This window comes from Aspergillus stella-maris, assembly GCF_047715825.1.
Source record: "Aspergillus stella-maris strain CBS 113639 unplaced genomic scaffold BDV14scaffold_5, whole genome shotgun sequence".
Lineage (NCBI taxonomy): Eukaryota > Fungi > Ascomycota > Eurotiomycetes > Eurotiales > Aspergillaceae > Aspergillus > Aspergillus stella-maris.
The window spans coordinates 315,369-334,759 of NW_027396799.1; the positions used below are offsets into that span (position 1 = coordinate 315,369).

At 50.0% G+C, this 19,391-nt stretch overlaps 8 protein-coding genes across 8 annotated transcripts; 5 read left to right on the top strand and 3 right to left on the bottom strand.

Annotated features, from left to right (window-relative positions):
• Positions 1–19: 19 nt before the first annotated feature.
• Positions 20–1,031, top strand: BDV14DRAFT_165612 (uncharacterized protein). Its single transcript, XM_073767352.1, has one exon. It carries the CDS (start codon positions 292–294, stop codon positions 991–993), a length of 702 nt encoding a protein of 233 aa, XP_073632280.1. The 5' UTR covers positions 20–291; the 3' UTR covers positions 994–1,031.
• A 450-nt stretch (positions 1,032–1,481) lies between these two features.
• BDV14DRAFT_196145 (uncharacterized protein) lies at positions 1,482–3,392 on the top strand (the record flags this gene model as incomplete). The annotated part of the gene is made up of 1 exon (XM_073772375.1): positions 1,482–3,392. One exon carries the CDS (start codon positions 1,482–1,484, stop codon positions 3,390–3,392), a length of 1,911 nt encoding a protein of 636 aa, XP_073632281.1.
• A 422-nt stretch (positions 3,393–3,814) lies between these two features.
• BDV14DRAFT_165613 (CVNH domain-containing protein) lies at positions 3,815–4,393 on the bottom strand. The gene is made up of 2 exons (XM_073767353.1): positions 4,198–4,393; positions 3,815–4,080 (listed from the first exon to the last, which is right to left on the bottom strand). The coding sequence occupies exons 1-2, from the start codon at positions 4,328–4,330 to the stop codon at positions 3,890–3,892; spliced, it is 324 nt and encodes a 107-aa protein (XP_073632282.1). The 5' UTR covers positions 4,331–4,393; the 3' UTR covers positions 3,815–3,889.
• Positions 4,394–5,174: 781 nt separating this feature from the next.
• BDV14DRAFT_196147 (uncharacterized protein) lies at positions 5,175–7,349 on the top strand (the record flags this gene model as incomplete). The annotated part of the gene is made up of 2 exons (XM_073772376.1): positions 5,175–5,901; positions 6,727–7,349. 2 exons carry the CDS (start codon positions 5,175–5,177, stop codon positions 7,347–7,349), a joined length of 1,350 nt encoding a protein of 449 aa, XP_073632283.1.
• Positions 7,350–7,771: 422 nt separating this feature from the next.
• Positions 7,772–8,889, bottom strand: BDV14DRAFT_102514 (uncharacterized protein). The gene is made up of 4 exons (XM_073765520.1): positions 8,839–8,889; positions 8,571–8,745; positions 8,411–8,505; positions 7,772–8,329 (listed from the first exon to the last, which is right to left on the bottom strand). The coding sequence occupies exons 2-4, from the start codon at positions 8,674–8,676 to the stop codon at positions 7,940–7,942; spliced, it is 591 nt and encodes a 196-aa protein (XP_073632284.1). The 5' UTR covers positions 8,677–8,745; positions 8,839–8,889; the 3' UTR covers positions 7,772–7,939.
• Positions 8,890–9,957: 1,068 nt separating this feature from the next.
• BDV14DRAFT_102463 (uncharacterized protein) lies at positions 9,958–11,319 on the top strand. Its single transcript, XM_073765519.1, has 5 exons — positions 9,958–10,280; positions 10,377–10,863; positions 10,927–10,952; positions 11,009–11,103; positions 11,159–11,319. The coding sequence occupies exons 2-5, from the start codon at positions 10,423–10,425 to the stop codon at positions 11,218–11,220; spliced, it is 624 nt and encodes a 207-aa protein (XP_073632285.1). The 5' UTR covers positions 9,958–10,280; positions 10,377–10,422; the 3' UTR covers positions 11,221–11,319.
• Positions 11,320–11,794: 475 nt separating this feature from the next.
• BDV14DRAFT_165623 (sn-1,2-diacylglycerol cholinephosphotransferase) lies at positions 11,795–14,087 on the bottom strand. Its single transcript, XM_073767354.1, has 6 exons — positions 13,833–14,087; positions 13,658–13,761; positions 13,474–13,599; positions 13,370–13,413; positions 13,240–13,317; positions 11,795–13,193 (listed from the first exon to the last, which is right to left on the bottom strand). The coding sequence occupies exons 1-6, from the start codon at positions 13,858–13,860 to the stop codon at positions 12,308–12,310; spliced, it is 1,266 nt and encodes a 421-aa protein (XP_073632286.1). The 5' UTR covers positions 13,861–14,087; the 3' UTR covers positions 11,795–12,307.
• Positions 14,088–14,889: 802 nt separating this feature from the next.
• Positions 14,890–19,336, top strand: BDV14DRAFT_102849 (transcription initiation factor TFIID subunit TAF2). The gene is made up of 3 exons (XM_073765522.1): positions 14,890–17,420; positions 17,470–18,630; positions 18,691–19,336. The coding sequence occupies exons 1-3, from the start codon at positions 15,099–15,101 to the stop codon at positions 19,156–19,158; spliced, it is 3,951 nt and encodes a 1,316-aa protein (XP_073632287.1). The 5' UTR covers positions 14,890–15,098; the 3' UTR covers positions 19,159–19,336.
• The last annotated feature ends 55 nt before the right edge of the window (positions 19,337–19,391 follow it).

Genomic DNA, 19,391 nt, shown 5'->3' on the forward strand with positions numbered 1-19,391 from the left:
CATCCACTTCAACTCCATACAACCTGAGTTCCCACTGGAAGGAGCTTAAAACAACTGTCAAAAGACTGAACTTCGAGCTCATTATGCCTTCTTTGTTCTTAGTCCAAATTGTCAAAGGCCAACAATGCCAACATTCAACTCTTGGGCCGCTGGATGCTTAGCCCTAGTCTTCGCGGCTATAAGACCGAGGATTCTCCAGCCTGAACCCGGCAATGACAAGCATCTCCAGCTCGTCTTTCTTATTTCTCCCGCCTATCGATCTTAGTCGAGCTACAATCAACACAAGCAATCATGTCTGGACTTCTCTTGATAAGACGCGTCGATGAACTGATCAAGAGCGAAGGGGACAGTCCGAGCGAATGTGCAGCCGGCTTGTCCGTCACTCTACGAAACAAACTGAGAGGACTGCAATCGAACTATCAGGTATTGGTCGGTCACTTCTATGGCACGCTAGATGGCGTTGAATTGGATAATTGGCTTGCCATCTTCTACATTCATCGACCAGAGCATGCACGTAAGGGGTGGAAAGATGAAGTCATGCAGAGGATCCGTCCGGGTAGCAATGCGCCTTCTGGAGTGGAAGTCATCGAGCAAGCTTTTGAAATTCCCCAGTCGGTTGATTCAAATGGTGTTGACACCTGTGTTACGGAAAAGCTAACTACCATTGACTGTATTGACGCCCTTCGCGAGATTGTGTATACTTTGATATCCCATGGCCATGTATCGCTGGTAGAAGAGCCATCATTGATTGCGGTTTGCTCTGACGTACCATTTTATCTCATCGAGGACGGCCGAAAGGACAAGTCTGAACGCGAGCTTCTGGAGGAATTCGAACGCTACATTGGGGACGAAGATGAGAGACATATTGCTGAACTTCTAGCAATTCTACGGCCTACCCGTCGGTGGGTAGGTCTCGAGCAGGTGATGGGAGACGAAGACCCTTCGTATAATGATGAAAGGCGCGCAATCTCTTCGGTTACATGTCAACACTGACGAGTAGTACGAATAGTAGACTAAATTGGTGTTTTGCTGTCCCAATAATATATTTACTCTTTCCTTATATTCACTATTTCAAACTTATTCCATCTCTATATGTATCTATCTCACCTAGTGAGTTCCCTAGTAGCAAAATGCTCTCCGTGTCCCAGCCCCAATCCGAATAAGCAAATCTATAATTCACTCAACGAAGACAACAATCAGCACCAGATAAACAAAGCCCATTTCCCAAAGCTCAAATCTCAAAGCACAAAGCTCATAGAGAACAACACCATCTCATCAAAGCCCATTCACAGTATACAAAACTAACAAAGACACCTTGATGAAAACACCTTGAACCATCCATTATACCCCCTCCATATCCTCAATTATAAAAACAGCCATGTCCCTATCAAAGCACCCAGAACCAAAACCACAATCAACCCTACCATCCTACCATCCTACCAAACGACACTCCAATCCAAGCCACCACCAACACCACCAAAATGACAACCGAAACCTACTACCCAGACATGATAAAGACAACCTACGGTATTGCAATGCCAATCTACCTCAAAAACATCCACGCACTCAACGCCAGCGCCGGGCTCGGGTACACAGCCGAAGCCCTCCGGCACCTAAACTGCACGCGGTACGAGATCATAATCGGGCACACAGGCGAAGGCGCAGGGAAGGGTCTTATCTGCGCTGATAAGTGGTGCGTTCTTGTCATTCTCTACAGACCGTCTAATGCGCGGGAGACATGGCATAAGGATAAAATTGATGAGTTGAAGGAGCGCCTGGATAGGATTTTTGAGACGGAAAGTGGGATGCCGGGGTTTGAGGCTGGGCATTTTAGATCTGCGCCTGGGATTGGGAGTGGGAGTGGGTTCGTTTCTGGGGCTAGTAGTCCCGTAGGAAAGGTGTTTACTCGGTTTCATCCGAAACGGCTTGTCGATGATTATCATTCGAAGCAGAATACAGCTGGACTGGAGAAATTGCCGTGGACATATGCTTCCAAGTTAGTCGTTTACAACGATATCCCCCTACTGCTCTTGTTAGCGTCTATAGTGCAGGATGAGGACATTGCTGCTTCGCGGGAGTTATTCCGGTGTCTTGCGACTCGGGATCACACGGAGATCGGATACTGCATGAAGCGGTTGAAGAAGATCCAGACTTGGGATAGCATTTACGAGAGGCTGGGCCATGTTGTGCCGACTTTTGCTAGCGGTGCGCTCAATGCCATTGGTGTTCTTAACGCGAAGGTTGATACTATGATTACGACCAGGCCCAGGTCGGGTTTCTCTAGGGCTGCCTCTAGGGCTTCGAGGATTTCCTCTCGGCCTGGATCTTCTCTTTCGCAGCGTCGCGGGCAGACTCCGGCGCTGGAAGAGGAAGCTGAGACTGAGGCTGAGGCTGGGCTTGAGGGTCCTACCCTTGTGAATAGGGTTAACTCTTCTACTTCTACTTCCCAGCGCAAGGTGAAATACGCCTTGGAGCACCCACAGCGCCGCACTCAGACTTCAACTTTGGAAGAAGATGCAGAGACTGGCCTCGAGGGTCCAACATTGGTAGACAGAGGTATCTCTCCTACATCGCACCCCCAGCGCAAAGTAACCTACGCCCTGGACCCCCCACAGCCCGAACCCTCTCCAATCCCATCCATTATCCCAGAGCGCCGCGCTGAATCCCGCGCTTCCCAGCGCAGAATGTCCAAGTTCGCTCTGGATCCCCCAGAGCCAGAACCAGAACACTCCTCCATCCCAGCAGAGCGGCACGTCGTTTCCCCTGTTTCTCAAACTCATCCTCGTTCTCGTTCTCAGCGGTGCGTAAGTTACGCTGAACCTGAGCCTGAACCTGAGTTCGAACCTGAACCTGAACCCACTCATCTCGAACCAACCGCAGACCCAGATTCCTTCTACAGATCCTACCAAGTCGAATCCGCCCTCTCCCAGCGCCGTTTCTCGCATGTACAAGTGAATTCTCAGTCTCCGCCTGCTACATCTCACTCCCAAGCGCACTCGCAGCACCGTCAACGTCGCCCCTCAGCCGCATCTCTCCTCTCAACCCTATCAAGTTTCGACCTAGACGATTTCCCCCTCGAACACGACGAACCACAGCCTGAGCCTGAGCCGTTGGGGATATTAAGGTCTAGACGCCTGTCAACGACTTCTGCGTCTGCGTCCCCTTCGGATAGGAGACAGTCAAGGCAGTCTAGTAGGTCTGATGCTTGGAATGGGAATGCAAATGTGCAGGTTACGTCTCAGCCTAGACAGGTGCAATCGCAATCCCAGTCGCGTTCGCAGTCACGCTCGCATTCGGTTTCGCGACCTGGTTCTTCGCATTCGGTTTCGCAGGATGTTAAGAGGGAGAGGAGGAAGTCGACTATTACGATCAATATTCGGATGAATAAGTAGGTTGCTGCCCTATGCGAAGCGGGGATTTAGTTGTTTGATTGGGCCGGTGTTTGTTGGTTTTTTTGTTAGTGTTAGTTTAGGGATCGGGATTTGTTTGGTTGTATGTATAATGTAGGTACATCAAAATATGGGTTGTCGAAATTTTATTATTAGCTTACATCTTAGGTACTGTCCACGTTCTTACTTACCTATATTTGCATTATTTAAACTTCTGCATAAACAGTTCGTCAAACCTAGTAAATGATGATAACCCCGGCGTAGTATGATAGAGAACTCCATGCGCATATACAGCCTCATCTCCAGGTACCTAGAGGGTCTATACTGAGTATCCCCATCACGCCCACGTTAAGCCCTAGAACCTATATCAAACTAAGTAACCTAAGTAACTAGCCGACATGAACCAAAAACAAAGCAATCCGATTGTTCGACATAATCCACTCTAGACAGCTAGCTAAATAGTCATGCAGTTTACCTAGCAACCCACTATAGCGTCCAGCTTAAACAAACGAAAAGTTCCCATTATCGTTCCCGATTCTCTCAGACAAATTTACATCCGCAGCCACAGCCTCCCCATCACAGTTCCTCAGCGCAGCGCGAAGAATAGGCACGCCTGCGCCTTCGATATCGAAGCTTGTATCATCGGACTCGGCGCTCTCGCTGAAGTTGTTGCCCTCCCATTCGAAGTGGCCTGTTTTGAAGATTATTTAGTAAGGGTTGAATGAGGTATGGTAGCGTAGGGTATATTTGGTTTATGTATGGGGGGAAGTGAGGAAGAAGGTAGAAACAGGGTATAGCGGGCACATACCGTCATTGTTCCCAAGCACAGTGTTAAGATCCATCTCGGCGAAGACCCAGTCGCCGGATTCGGTCTGGAGGTCGGCGACGAGGCGGTGGCCGTCCTCGATGCGGATGTTCTGGGCTGTTTCGTGGAAGCTCATTGTGTAGTGTAGGGAATGTGTTTTGGGAGATGTTTGAGTTGAATCGACGTGTCTTAGAGGAGGGGACTGAGATTGAGAATCAGACGGAAGTGAATAATGAGACTGAAACCTTTTATATATGAGCAACCCTAAGCATGGCCCCTCATTCCGCCTCACTTCATGCAATTGCCAACCCGCCGAGTCCCCTGGGCGGGGTCGCCCCAGCGACCCCAGCGTTAGGCAGCCATGAATAAACCAACTGAGGATGAGCTAGAGTCTGCAGAATGGACATGGAGATGGAGATGGAGTTAATCCCTGGAGGTGAGGGACAATGAGAGATCGACAAGTCAGACACCGCAGTTTGGTGTGGAACCGTTTAATCAAGGCCGTTGTTAGGGCTGGGGCTGTGGAGTCGCTATGGAGCAACAAACGGTTGGAAAAACAATAATGGGCTTATTTGTACTCTTAATTGCCCCTCTTCAGATGTTATGTTCCCCGGTGAGGGACGATATAAAGGCCCTGGTTTTGATCAGACATCAAAGGCATAGCAAAACATGACTTCACAAAGGCCATTGTCTTATGGTTTGTTCCATAGTTTGAAGCCATGCTACTCCGATACAATCTTCGAAGCGGGCAAAGAGAGTTGCTCACAAACAATCAAAGTGCAAGTTGAATGAGCAGGAGAAATGTTCGTTGATTCGAATACAAAAGGGTTCTCTCTCGACCTCGTTGGGAGTACTTACCTCACAGCAGTGACAACCATCCAATCCGACACGGCAAGAGCAACCTTCAGCTACAGAATCATCACCTGCCAGCTAGAATTCTTTCCCTAGCTTACATTTGGACGCTCTTAATCTCAATCATCATGTCTAAAAAGAACTCCAAAGCCGCAGAGTCAACGACAACAGTCCCAGAGACGAAAGTTGTTCCCGAAACAATTGAACTCAAAAACAGAGTCGCAATCCCCATCTACCTCGACGGTGTGGATGCCAAAAACGCAAGCCAGCGCCTTTCCTCCATTCTGAAGGCATTTGAACCTACGTGGAGCAGTGGCGGTCTCGAATGGGTAAACGCAATCTTAGGATTCACGGGCACGACAGAGACCACGTGGAAATACACACTTGCTCCAAATCAGTGGGTTCTGCTTCTTACCTTTGACAAGCCCCATGGGGCAAATTACTTGTGGGTAAATCGTACGGTTGAATTAATTGTTCGCTGCTTGGAGGGGAGCTCTGCGAAGGTATCGGTGCAGCCTGAGGATGTTAATGGAAAGGTCGGCGAGCAGATTGCGGATGGGGAGCCTAGGTCTGTCGATAAAAAGGTTGACGTGCAGGTTACTGTCGAAGTAAAAGATGATGAAACTAGCAACAAAACCAAGGAGAAGCGCGCAAGCCGCATATCCAGGCTCTACTCTAAGATCTTCTCGGAGGACGCTCGCAAGCATGCTCCGCTTGACAAGGCTGACAATTCTGCTACGCTCAAAGCTACTATGCTTCAGAAGGCCAAGGCCAATCCGCAAGAATTCTTCTGGAACCTCCGTCACGCAACTGTCGTCGAAAGAGAAGGCGGAATTGGGAACTCACATGCAAAGAGTGGAAAAGCTTCGATGATGATATAGTGTACAAAATGGAACGAGACGATATACTAAAGCCCATCCTCTCAAGCGAACGGATGCACGAACTACTCAATTGGGTCCCTGAGCCTCCCCCTGCACCGGCGCCCGAGGAGCCCACAGTGAAAGGTCAGATTCGAATTTGTTTCTAACTACAATTAGTGCACTATTCATCGGAGCTAAATGTTGTTCTTTTGCTGCGGAGTTCAGGCGGAGTTATCTAAAGTTTCCTCGACATAACACTTATAAAAGCCCTAAACTTAACTCTATTAAACTTGTTCCTCCTCCATCGCCATGCTCTTCAGCACAAAAATTACCAGTAGCTCTCTTAAGCCGTCTACCCAGACCACTGACTTGTAGTCAACGTACCAATACAGGCTTAATACGATGTAGATACCCTTAGACACCCCTAGATCGACACAAGCTACCTTACGTAGGTAGATGTACAGCCCAGGCACTGCACCGTAGCCAAACCCAGGAGATATTCCTAAGTCCCCAACAACCCCATCTAGATCCACCGTGTCTTTCACCCTTAGACGTTTAAATTCCTCGGCTGGCTGAAGTATGAGAAGTTGGAAGGAGAGGAAGAAAAAATAAAGAAAGGAGACGTCCAGTAAGATTACCGCACTGCTACCACAGTCAAGAAAAAATTCCCATGATGTTAAAAGTACTGAAGCGTAGCATCTTGACTGCAACGGGGAAGTACCATTGAACGTCCGCGACAATAGGATACACGGGCACGAAGGGGATCACTCGAAAGCTCAATCTGAGTACCAACCAGTGGGTTGTGATTTTCACTATCCAGAAGCCGGAAGACGCAAAACCGGAGGACGCAGAGGATTATGGGTTGAGAAGCAGGTCCGCAAGATCATTCGCTTGTTGGAAAAGATCCCTGCTCTGGCCTGCACCTCTGCCAAATCCGAGGACCAGATTCTGGGTGAGCAACCTGCTACACCCAGGAGGAAAAACAAGGTCAAGGTACAGCTTGTTGACGAAGACGGCACGGGTAGCAAGCCCGGCGAGAAGTACGTGAGTCGCAAAGTGCGATTGTACTCGAAGATCTTCTCTGAGGAGTATGGGCAGTCCTTTGTGCTTGGCAAGAACGAGGATTATGTGGATGATTTGTACAAGATGCCTCATGCGACTAGTGTTGAGAGAGACGAGGGTCTTGTACGGCTGACGACGCGCGACGGGAAAGACCAGCGAGAGGACCTTGCTAAGGCGAGAGTACTTACGTGGTATGCGATGACCACTTACTGGGGAAGACTTGACCCGAAATATGTGGAACTGCATGAAAAGTTGAGGCACATCCAGACTCTAGACGAGGTTATTCGGAGACTCAAGCGCATTCCTAAAGCTGTTCCTCCTGAGGAACCAGTCACACCAGTCACGCCCACTGTGAAAGCGCAGATCAGATTTGGTCTCTAATTATAATAGTCTGGATGTATGCATGGGTTTAGCGCAGGGTTGAGCATTGAGCATGGAGTTGTTGTTTTGTTACAGGTTTCTGGTTGAAGAGCCATTGTCTTCTTACTCATAACATTGGAGAAAGTTTTATATATCTTTTTATTCCCTTCAAGCCATAGATTCTGTATCCATCTTACCGGCAGAGTTGTAGAATCAAAGAACCTCCAATACCCTCCAACACCCGCAATTAGAAAGCGTCTAGAAGCCTGTCTTTAACTACCCGTCTAACTTGATCAAGAGCGAGCAAGCAGATTCCCTCCAGCGGAAAAGATATACAGAGCATACAGAAAGCATACCAACCATTAATTTATGGTAGAATTACTGCATTGCTATTCCTTTTCACAAAAGATGTCCATGGCCAACATAACGAGAAGACATCGTCCCGAGCAAATGAAAATAAATGTAAGTAAATAGTATCGCTCGCCACGTCAAATTCAAGTTCAAGATGAAATAGATCAGCGCCATCACACCATCAAATGCAAATTGAATAAATCTTCCTTCTCAAGCGTAAACCCATTAAATAGGATAGGGCGCTGGTAGAAGATCCTCAATTAAAGAAGGATAGTAAACCCCGCCAAAAACCCTCCCAACCCAAGCACCATCCCATAAACAGACCTCATATCAACACCTGCCCTCCCCGCAGCCCCCTCATCATCATCCTGCGGCAGGCCCGTGAAGGGCGGCAGTGAAGAGGTAGACGTTGTGGCCGTCCCCGTGCTCGTGGCGTTGCCATTCGCCGTGTTATTCGGCGGGCGCGGGTTCTGCGCGCCACAGGGGTTATCTGTGCGGCAGTTGCTTTGGCACGAGGAGTCTATTTGCGCGCAGGCGTCGACGCACCGGTTGTTCTGCTCTGTGCAGAGGTAGTAGGGGATTGTTTGGGAGTATTCGCTTGCGTTGGGGGTTTGACCGTTTGAGCAGATGCAGCTGTAGACTAGGGTGTCCTGTATTTGATTGTTAAAAATGGTTTGAGAGGTTTGAGAGCAAGGGATGGATATGTTGGTTGGTAAGGCAGGGCAACGTACATCATCGCAGTCATTTGACATTGGTTGGTCGGTTGTGCCGGGGAGTTGGAGGCAGATGAGAGGGCAGGAGGAGGTTTGGGAGATGCACCATTGTTCTGTTGGATGAAATGACTTGTCAGATTCCGCAGATGTGGGCAATGGGAGTGTGGCTAGGTCCTACGCTTTGTGCGGTCGTTGACGCTCGACGCATCTACCGTGGAATTATCCTGGGCTTTGGCGATTGAAGCCAGGGAGACAATGGCGAGAACAGAGCGAAGCAAGACCATTGCGAGAGTGAGTATGAGTAGTTCGAGTAGCGACTGTGAGGTTGAGGGAGGACAATTGACTCGGAGGATCTTCCGTCTGGAAAGGGGAACATTAGCTTTATAACACAAGGACACGAGCAAGGACTTGCTTCGCGAGGGAGGATACCAAGGGAGAGTACGTACCTGAACAGTAACCTCAGAAAATCGCCGTCTGTGAGGTCGAGCCTCAACCTTGAAAGCAGAGTACGCTGGAGACAGTAAACTAGAAGATCAACCAGCAAGTGGAGACCAAACGAATGGATCTAGTCTAGGAGAGCTGTCAAAAGGGAAAAAATGTAGAGAAAAAGACGAAAAAATGCAGAGAAGAGTGGGCGAAGGAAAAGAAGAGGGCCAGAGGAGGCAATTAAGTACTATTGAAAGTGAAGAGTGCCACCCCGTGTTACTCGAGCTGCGCTTGGGTGGCGGCCGCTATCAATACTTTAGCTTCACTACTCGCCAGATCCACCCTGGCCTGACCGTTGGCTGGTTTTTGTGCTGAAATACTCCGATTGTCAATTCCTCATTTGTCACCTGTAGATCCGTATTAATCGTTCAGTTGTCGGTCTTATCAGCGGACGAGGCCAGAGCTGGCAGGCAAAAAGAAAACATGTCGATCCGGGGACACTAAGAAGCGGAGCTCCGTTTCAGCAGATAAAGAGTGCTCATCCCAGCGTCCAGTGTCCACGGAGTAAAATTCCTGGAAAACTTCAAGGTCAGTGACACGGTCACCCCTCGCAAGGTGTACGTGAACACCAAGTCGCCATCCGTCCTCTGTGAGACAGTGGTCTCCTTTGACCGTGAGACAAGGGCCGTTGAGGCACAACTCGGAGCAAGATCCCTCCATGCACTGCTTCCCCTCTCTTCAATATGCAAACTCACACCGATGTCGAGCATTGATTGGCTTGTTGAGCTACCGGCCGCTGAGGGTCTGTACTGTGCACCGGACCATGGACGTAGCTCCACAAAATGCTCACATGGTGGAATGTCTTAGAAAGTTGGTGCTTGACTGCAAGAAGTTAACAAAAGGGATTAGGGGTCTGGCGTGTCTTGACTCGGCTGAACGCTGATTGGACCACACAGCGCTTGGCTTTTGTTAGCGCGAACCTCGGTCTTTTTCGCTCTGGAGCTCCCCCAATTTAGCTCTCTAGCATTGCGCTTGTTGCCTCATCTCTCACCGTGTGCCCGCTGCTCTTCCGATCATCCCATCTTTTCGCTGCCAACTGCTGACCCTGCTGACCGCAAAATGTCTCCAATTCTCTGTCACCATCCACTTTTCTTGCCATCCCTCCATGCCAGTGGCGAGGGTGGGTTTCATACAGTGCTGGACAAGGCCTACACCGGCACTATCTCGCCGCCTTAGGCGCCTTGGCGGACAGCATTTCGCTTCCGACCAGCACTCGGCTTCAATGTCTCCAGCTTATGCTTGGTGGCTTCAATCCACCTCCTTCCAATGTCCAGGCATGCCTGCCTCTCGATTTTAAACCCCTCGGTATTGGCAGTGCAGTTTATCCCCATCACCTCCGATACGCCCTGTTTGCAACTTTAATTGAAGGGAGCCGTCCGACTTGGAGCTTCCCGAAGGCAACGTAAGTTACGCCGTCCTTGCTTTGCATTCCCCGCCACCTACTACTCTACCCCTCTTTCCACTGCGTCAAACTTACTTATTTTTATCAACCCTGCAGGTGATCGCTTCCTCTATCTCGCCGGGCCTTTGGGATATCTAAATGGATGGATCCAGCGAATGAGGAGACAGGCCGGGAACCGAGGCCGCAGCCGCCGCTCTTCGCCTCCCATCCTTCGACGCCTGCTTCCAGCGCCTCGCATACGAGTGACCCAGATCAACCTCTCTCACAACCAGAACCATCCGAGGACAGCGCTAGCCCTAGTCCAGCCTCCGCCCAGTCCTCCCGCCTCCCTTCCAACGAACGCCCGGTTTCTGGCATAGTTCCTCCCTACTGGAGCCATCATCGGAATGCGTCCCGCACGTCTCAGTACTCTGTCGATGGAGGGCCGGCGATAACGCTTGAAGATCATACTGAAGATCCTAACTCCGAGACTAGTCGGGGGCTGTGGGCTAAGAGTGTGACGGTCGACGATCATGTTGTCGTTCAGGGAAAGACTGGTATAGGTGCATATGTGGTTTGGAATTGCAAGATTCGGACGCTTGAGGTTTGTCTCCTGCGCTTTTGATCTTGCTCTTTAATATGCTTCAGAGGTCTGACTGGGTTGCAGGGTGGTACGATCACAGTTCGCATGAGGTATTCGCGACATATACGGCCTCATATCAAACGTAGACTAACACCTTTATTCGCAGATACTCCGAGTTTGACGATCTACGACACAAACTGGTGAAATCATTTCCCCACGCAAAGAACGCTCTTCCTACGCTCCCACCAAAGAGCGTCGTTTGTATGCCTTGACATGCCTTGATCACTTCATTATCCGCCCGGCTAACCAGCCTCAGACAAGTTCCGACCAAAGTTCCTAGAATCCCGCCGAGTTGGCCTCGAGTATTTCCTCAAGTAAGAGAAGCCATCTTAGCCGGGATCTCAATTCGACGGAGAACTAACAAGCACTGTTTAAGCTGCGTCCTGCTGAACCCTGAATTCTCGAGCTCTCCCATCGTCAAAGACATACTCTTCGAGCGAATGTGCTAGCTACTTAAGCAGAATCTCTTCCCCTCACCCCACAACCGAACACGACATTTTCCAATCAACACGCGATATGACCATTATACCAAGTACGCAAATGTACTCAACGTACTTGCCTGAAACAGCAATCTCACAGCGAGAACTAAATTGTTCATTATTGAGCTCGTATATCGTCCAATCAACCCGGGGTGCCATCAAATACCCGAGCGGACCCTTCATCAACTGTACATATCTCCGAGACTCCGACAACCTACCTAGTGATCAAACCGTACCCAGCCCCTTAATTAACGAGCTCTTCAGTATAATTTACAGTACCATCTATCATATATCCTACCAACCTTCAAATTAACGACGCATTTCATGCACAATGCACACCCCCAAGGTACTGTGCAAAATACAAAGCAAGCGAAGCAAGAACCTGGAAAATTCAATTCCAGTTTTCATCTCATCTCATCTATTCACATTATTATCCATTAAACGTATATGTACTACGGTATGTACTAAATAATATAAGTATTTATAACATAACATGATATCCTAAAAGGAACCGGCATCCCATCTCAAGACACTCGCATCAGCTGTCTTTTTTTTTTCCATTTTCTCGTCTCACTTTGAGAGACCTGACTTGTGTTGATGCCGGTTTTGATGCCGGTATATGTAGTTGTAGTTGTGTATGCCGCGTTATTTAAATGAAGTCGTGAGTTCATGGCGTAGCGCGCATGCGCGCGTTTGTGGCATAGGTATGCAGCAGAACAGAAAAAAGATGCAGTTTTTTAATCGTACAGAGCAAGTCGTGCAATGCAATGCAATATGTATGTCGGGGTGTATTGATATGTACTGTTCACGTTCACACAACAGCCAAATGAAGTCGTCAATTAGTCGGCCAGACAAGCCAACCCAAACCAAAGCAAGCAGACTCGAAATCTAGTCTGTTTCGGTAACCCGTGGGTGTGTTGTGCCGTCTAGTGACTCTTAAGACTTCCCCTGTCAGAGTTGTCTGCGACGAGGCTGCGGAAGGGGGCTTCTCGCTCGGCGGACTTGTCCCGACGGATAGTCAAGCAGTTGATGCCGAGGAAGGTCGTGATGCGGTTGATGACGAGTGTAGCCCAGTAAAAGTACGCGACAACAGCGAAGAGGAAGTAGACGCGCAGGTAGAAGAGTTCGAGCCCGGCGCTGACCGCGGGAAGGCCCAGGTATGGGAGGTTAGCGAGGATAGCGCCGCCGATGAGCGGAGTCTGCATCACCGTCCAGTGCGGGAATGGTTGTCTGAGGAGGTGGGCGAGGATAATCTTTGTCGTCATGCGGCCGAAGACAAAGGAGATTGTCCAGCAGTAGAGCACCAGTCTGTTGCCGGAGAGAATTGACGAGTAAGGGGAGAAGAGCCAGGCCATGTTGCATCCCGTGAAGACGATCATGGGAACCCATTCCTTGAAGATCGGGCTGATCGGCAGGCCTTGGCTTCGGCGGGCGGAAACAACGTTGTAGACGCAGCCGGGGAGGTGTCCTAGGAAGAAGCCGCCGAGGAGAATCACAAGCCATAGATCTTTCACAGAGTTGTTGCCGAATAGACCGGGGAGGTTGAGGAAGTTCACAATGGGTTGGGACCAGATCTGAGGACCGTACCAGCCGGAAGCAATCATAATCCCGATGGCGATCAACAGGCCTTCGGTAGGACCGTTGAAGTATCCGAGATAGAGCGTATGCGTGTGATACGTCTCCCAAGTGGAGAAGTACATCGCAAGGCACGGCACCAGAGCAGTCCAAGCGCCGAGCTGAGTGGAGCCTAGTCCCATTGCGGCGGTTTCGAGAAGACTAGCAAGCGTACAGTTCAGAGAGTCGATTCCGTGACTAGGAAACGTTAGAATGGTCCTTGTCGCATCCGTGACATACTCACTCAAAGAGCTCTCCCAGTCCGCTGGAGGTACCGGTCCTCCGCGCTTGCTTTCCGTCAACATTATCGAGCGTCGAATACCTGCTCAGTCATCAGCAAAGATTCTAGAAGTAAGCTGACATGGGTTCCTTACATCCACATTCCCAGGGCGAAACTGTAGTACAGCCAAGAAGGACCCTGCAGTTCGCTTTAATTAGTAGGAGCCCCTAAATCAAAGACTATTGTTGGAAATCTTACCGGCCCGATGAGGTCTGGCATGAACATCTCTATAAGCATGACATTGCCCACGATGAACATGAACCCAAGAAGGGTGACCATGTTCGGTGCCATCCATAGCGGCAGAACTTCAACGAAAGCATTCCACTACCACCCCGCCATTCTTGTTAGATATGAACCATCTCGGTTTGTAAGGGCGCAATACGTAGTGCTTCAGGATATAGTTCGAGATGTATGACTTGTCCACGCTGGAGTACTTGTAGCTCTTAAGGGGTAAGAGGACATCGTCGGAAAGGGAGTCTTGGATCTCTAGAAACGCGCAACCTGTCAGCTGACTGCCCAAAAATAAGGAACCTCCATTTTCGCCCGGTGAAACTCACCTCGGATCCTCCTAAATATCCTGATCATTTTGAGGGGGCGACGCGATCTGGTGAATTCTCGGGGGTGGAATGGGCAGATCGAGGCTAGTTCATAGCAGCGCAGCGGAAGCGACGGAGAAGAAGCAGAGAAATTGTCGGACCAGCCAATCCTTTGTCGCAAGAATGTCAATGTCTGCGGCGCTCTCCGCAGGGGAAAAAGAAGAAGACGAGTCGGCCGGCGAGGATCAGTAGACGAAAAGCGAATCTCAGGCAAGGTCCACTTTTTTAGAGGTGGAATGCGAGTCAAATCGAGCGCGACTTTCTCAAGCACCGTTCCTGAGCTATCACGTGCTAGCTACCGCCGATCTTCTTCCATACCCTGTCGTCGCATCAGTCTACTTTAGCTTGTGGCTATTAAGAAATCAGGGTATCAAAACTTCCTAGTTGGCTGAGAGCCCTCTAGTGACCAGATTACTACGACCCTGTGGCCGTCAAGGGAAGTGTCACCATTCGAATTGAGTTTTTTTGACGAATATATATATTCTGCGGCATTGCCTCTACAGGGTGAATCATACTTGAACAGCCTCTTTTTAGGAGGCACGTGGGAGGCCTTGCGATAGGCCAGCAAACCTTCGAACTAACCGGTCAATTCTTTACCGTATCAAATATACGTTTGAGAGTTTTGTACTTCTATGGCAGTACCCATAGTCGAGGACTTGTTCACCTGCATCATTCCGTGAACGACAGAAACGACAAGATACCCCATGGACATAAAACTGTGTTCCAAAATGAGACAAATGAACTCTCCCCACATATAAATACTTCCCGCCGTACCTGGTTGACGCCTTTCGGAGAAGTTGTCCGACATCCAGCCTCAGGCCTCATACGTACACAATCACGTGACCGAAGAGCTCCGCTCTCCGCATCTCTTCACGACGCGCAGTGAAGGAAAAGTCATTGATCAGTGATAAGAACGCCGATACCCTAGGCCGGTGGCTGCATGTTGAAGCCGTATATCCCTTGCGACCGCGCTGCATTGCCCTATTAGTGTTGTCCAATCGCCATTTCAACACTTATTGGTTCGCCAACAACGCGCCTTCGTCGGCTTGCTCAAGCTCCTCCCCACCATCTTCACCTCGCCCTGAAAACCGCTCGATTGATTCGCATGATCGTGATACGTCTTGGAATACCATAAATACTGTTACGGCTGCTTTGGGGGGTCTGGACATGACGGTGGATGGTCGGCTCGGCGCACGCGGCGGAGAACACGACTGAGTATCTTGCGCGATGCCAGGCGTCGTTGAGACCCCCGCCGGCGCAGGCTGGCCAGGCCTGGGCTTTACAGTCCATAATCAAAAGGTCGAGCTGGAGATAGATTTTGTCAACCGAAGTCTCAAGGGCAGAACCACGATCGTCATCCATCCGCACCACAGGGAACTCCGGACTATTCGATTGAACTTCCGACAAGGAGAATTGAAACGTCTGACCGTGAACAGAAAGGCCACTACGGCCAAATACGCCAATTCATACGAGTCGCTGCAGCTGTACGGTCCTCATTACCATCAAAGATTGTCGTCGAAAATAGATGGCCTTCTCAAATCACCCTCCGAACCCGACCTCCTCGTGACAGTGCCGAAAGGCGTCCGTATTGACGAACTTGATCCATTTTCCTTTGAGGCCCAAGATCAAATATCGTTACGTGCCCCCGGGATTACAGAGGATACAGAGGGACCATTGAGCTCAAAGGCCGTCGATACGTCCGCTCCGCGGTTTACAGCACTGGATGTGGTTATCGAATTCGTCGTCGAAAATATAAGGGATGGGCTACAGTTCGTTGGAGTCGAAAGCGGAGACAAGCGCTACCCGCATGCTTATACCACAAACTCGCTCGATCATGGGACTGGATGCCCTTTGTTTCCCTGTGTAGATGACCCATCATCCAGATGTGATTGGGAAATCTCGATCCGGTGTCCATCGACACTAGGAGATGTCTACGACCGGAAACCACGAGATGCGTCGGATGGTGGAGCTGGAGCTCGCCCAAAATCCAATACCACCCACGACCGTTTTGCACCGGATGATGAGGCGATGGATTTGTCCGTCGTTTGTTCTGGCGATTTGACGGATGATATTATTGATCCCGTGGATCCCAGCAAGAAGACCGTCTCTTTTGCTTCATCCACCCCTCTTTCAGCACGACAAATCGGGTTTGCCGTTGGTCCATTCGAGTATGTCAACCTCGCTGATTTTCGTGAGAGTGACCAGGATGAGCAACTTGGCCAAAATGCGATTCCACTGCATGCATTCTGTCTCCCAGGAAGAGGTGATGAAGTCCGTAATACATGCTTTCCGATGGCAAAGGCTATCGACTACTTTTCGTTGACCTACGGGTCCTACCCCTTTGCAAGCTACAAGATGTGTTTCGTTGATGATGCCCCGGAGGATACGTTACCAACAGCCTGCTTTTCAATATGCAGCAGCCGCCTCCTGTTTCCGGAGGAAATCATTGATCCAATGTATGATTCGACTAGGGCGATCACCCATGCTCTAGCCGTCCAATGGATTGGTGTCAGTATCGTGCCTAACGAGCCGGTTGACACTTGGGTAACGGTTGGTGTTGCATGGTACATCACAGACACTTTCATGCGAAAGCTTTGCGGGAACAACGAATACCGTTTCAGACTCAAGCAGATGTCGGACCGAGTGTGTGATCTGGACTATGAACGTCCTTCAGTATATGACATGGGCAATATCTTAGGCATTGACCCATCAGAAGCCGATTTCATTGCGCTCAAAGCACCATTAGTGCTCTTTATCTTGGATCGACGGCTTACAAAGGCTAGCGGGAAGGCAACAATGTCCCGAATCATCTCTCGTCTGTTTCTGAATGCTCGCATGGGAGATTTGCCTAATGGAGCTGTTACTTCCTCATTCTTCCAAAAGACCTGCGAGAAACTCGGGCACGCAAAACTGGATAGTTTCTTTCAACAGTGGATCTATGGTGCCGGATGTCCCCGATTTCAAGCAACCCAAAGGTTCAATAAGAAGAAGTTGGTGGTCGAGATGATGATTAAACAAGTTCAGTCAGATCAGCCAAGCGCCCGCGATTTGGAGAAGAATGCTTTCATGCGCGATGTCAAGGAAGAAATCCGCAATGTTTATGCTGGCACAATACAGCCGGTCTTTTCCGGATCCATGACAATTCGTATCCACGAAGCTGATGGTACACCATACGAACACATCGTCGAGATCAAAGAGGGCGTCACCAAATTCGACATTCCATACAATACGAAATATAAGCGCCTGAAACGCAACAAGCGGCAGAAAGAGCGAGCAGCTGCGGTGGTAGGCGCGGACGGCAATACCGAAGTACAAGAGGATATTCTACTCTACTGTCTGGGAGATGTTTTGCAAAGCGAGGAAGAGATGCAGCAATGGCGACTTGCCGATTGGAGTAAAGAGGATGAAGAAAGAATGGGTCAGGAGTCCTACGAATGGATTCGCATGGATGCGGATTTTGAGTGGATCTGCAAGCTATCACTGGTCATGCCTGGCTACATGTATCTCTCGCAGCTCCAGCAAGATCGTGATGTGGTAGCTCAATTAGAGGTCAGTCATCACGTCCCCTTCGGGTTTACCACAGCTAATTCTATGATAGTCGCTTCAATATATGGCCGCCCAACGAGAGCACGCCCTTATCTCCACCATCTTTCTTCGGACGCTGATGGACCGACGGTATTTCTATGGAATACGCGTGGCTGCAGCAAAAGCCTTGGTCAAGCATGCGAAGGAAGAGATAAGTTGGCTAGGGCTATTCCATCTTGAGAAAGCCTTCCAAGAGCTTTTTTGTCTTCCGGGCTCGCCTATGACTCGGTCGAACGACTTTTCAGACAGGGCCGCGTACGTTCTTCAGCTGGTCATCCCGGAGGCAATCTCCAGAGTCCGCGACGTGAGCGGCAAGACTCCCATGAGAGTGAAGCAATTCCTCTACGACAAGCTCAAGTTCAACGACAACTCAAATAACGAATACTCGGATAATTATTACGTGGCGACACTGATGAGGTCTCTATGCCACGCCATGCTGGGAAGACCTGAAACTCGACCCGACGACGTGAATGACTTTGACATGGAAGCTGTCATGGAAGCCCAAGCCGAAGAACAACTGGAGAAAGATGCCATTGCCGAGCTAGATCGTTACAGGAGGATGGATGAGTGGTCGAGCTCTTACCAGAATCTATATTCCCGCGCCGCCCTCCATTGCCAGATGCAGCTCATGCAGGCGAAGATTGCCGAAGTCGACATTATGCAATTCCTGCCATATACAAGAGTCGGCACATATGACCTCCTCCGCTCTGACGCTTTCGAATGTCTTGTGGAACTTGACATCTTCAAAACCCCAGAGCTACTCAGATGGTTCCTCTTCACCTTATCCAACGACCCCTCCGTATGGCTCAGGTGGCGCCTTCACAACCTCTTCGGAAAGGCGCTCGCTCCAGTTGCTTTTGGCCAAGGTGCAACTACCGAATCAGCACCGGCAGCTGACGGCCTTATCATCGAACAAGAGTCCTCGACAGAAGTCCGCCAGGCAGATCTCGCTCGAAGGCAGACTGTCACGGGTGCTCTAGCAGCCCTGAAGGCCGAGGTCTCCGGCGATCAAGTTTTGAAGGAATGTCTCTGGGCCGCCTGCAGCTCACCAATAATCGGTATCCTTGAGCTCTCTGAACTCACCGACCTCTGCCGTGTCATATACGACCCCATAACCACAAAGAGAGTTGCCCTGAAGTATCCCCGGTACTGGGGCGTCAAGCACCAAGGAAAGGTATGATAACCTCACAACCCAGCCCTCACCTCGACTACCTATACTAATATCTACGCATAGGGCCAACTCCACTTCTTCCGCACTTCCAAAATCCGCACATCCCTCAACCCCTCAAAAGACACAGCCTCATCCTCATCCTCAAAACGCAAGCGCGAAGACACCGGTCTCCCGTCCACAGGGCTCAAGGTCACGTTCAAGCAACCAAAGCCAAACAGCCACGGCCACGGCCACGGCTCTGCGTCTGCATCCGCAAGTACACCGCGGCCCAGCCACAGCCACAGCGCTGGCTCTGGCTCTGGCGCTGGCTCTGCTTCTGGATCGACCTCCGGCGCCGGATCAGCCTCAACACACCGACAACCTACAAAGCTACACATTCCGAACTTCGCGGCTCTCCAGGCGCAACGGGCTCAGCAGACTCAACAGCAGGCTCAGCAGCAAAGTTCACAGACGGCACAGACACCAGCAACACCAGCTACGCCTGGCGGTGGACTAAAGCTGAAATTGAAGATTGGACCGAAGCAGTCGTGATCTTATTTAGACTACATCATTTCACTTCACTTTGCTGTGTCTCGTCTTATCACTATTCAAGCCAGATTCTAAGGATGAGTATCCTTGTATTGTATTTTCTCACTCGCATCATTTCCTACTTCTCTATTTGTTACCCAGAGCTTCATCTTTCTTTTGGGCGGGTGCGGGTGCGGGTGGGTTGGATGGGTGTTTTTTCTTGTTTGGATTGCATTTGCTAGGTTTGCCTCGTTATG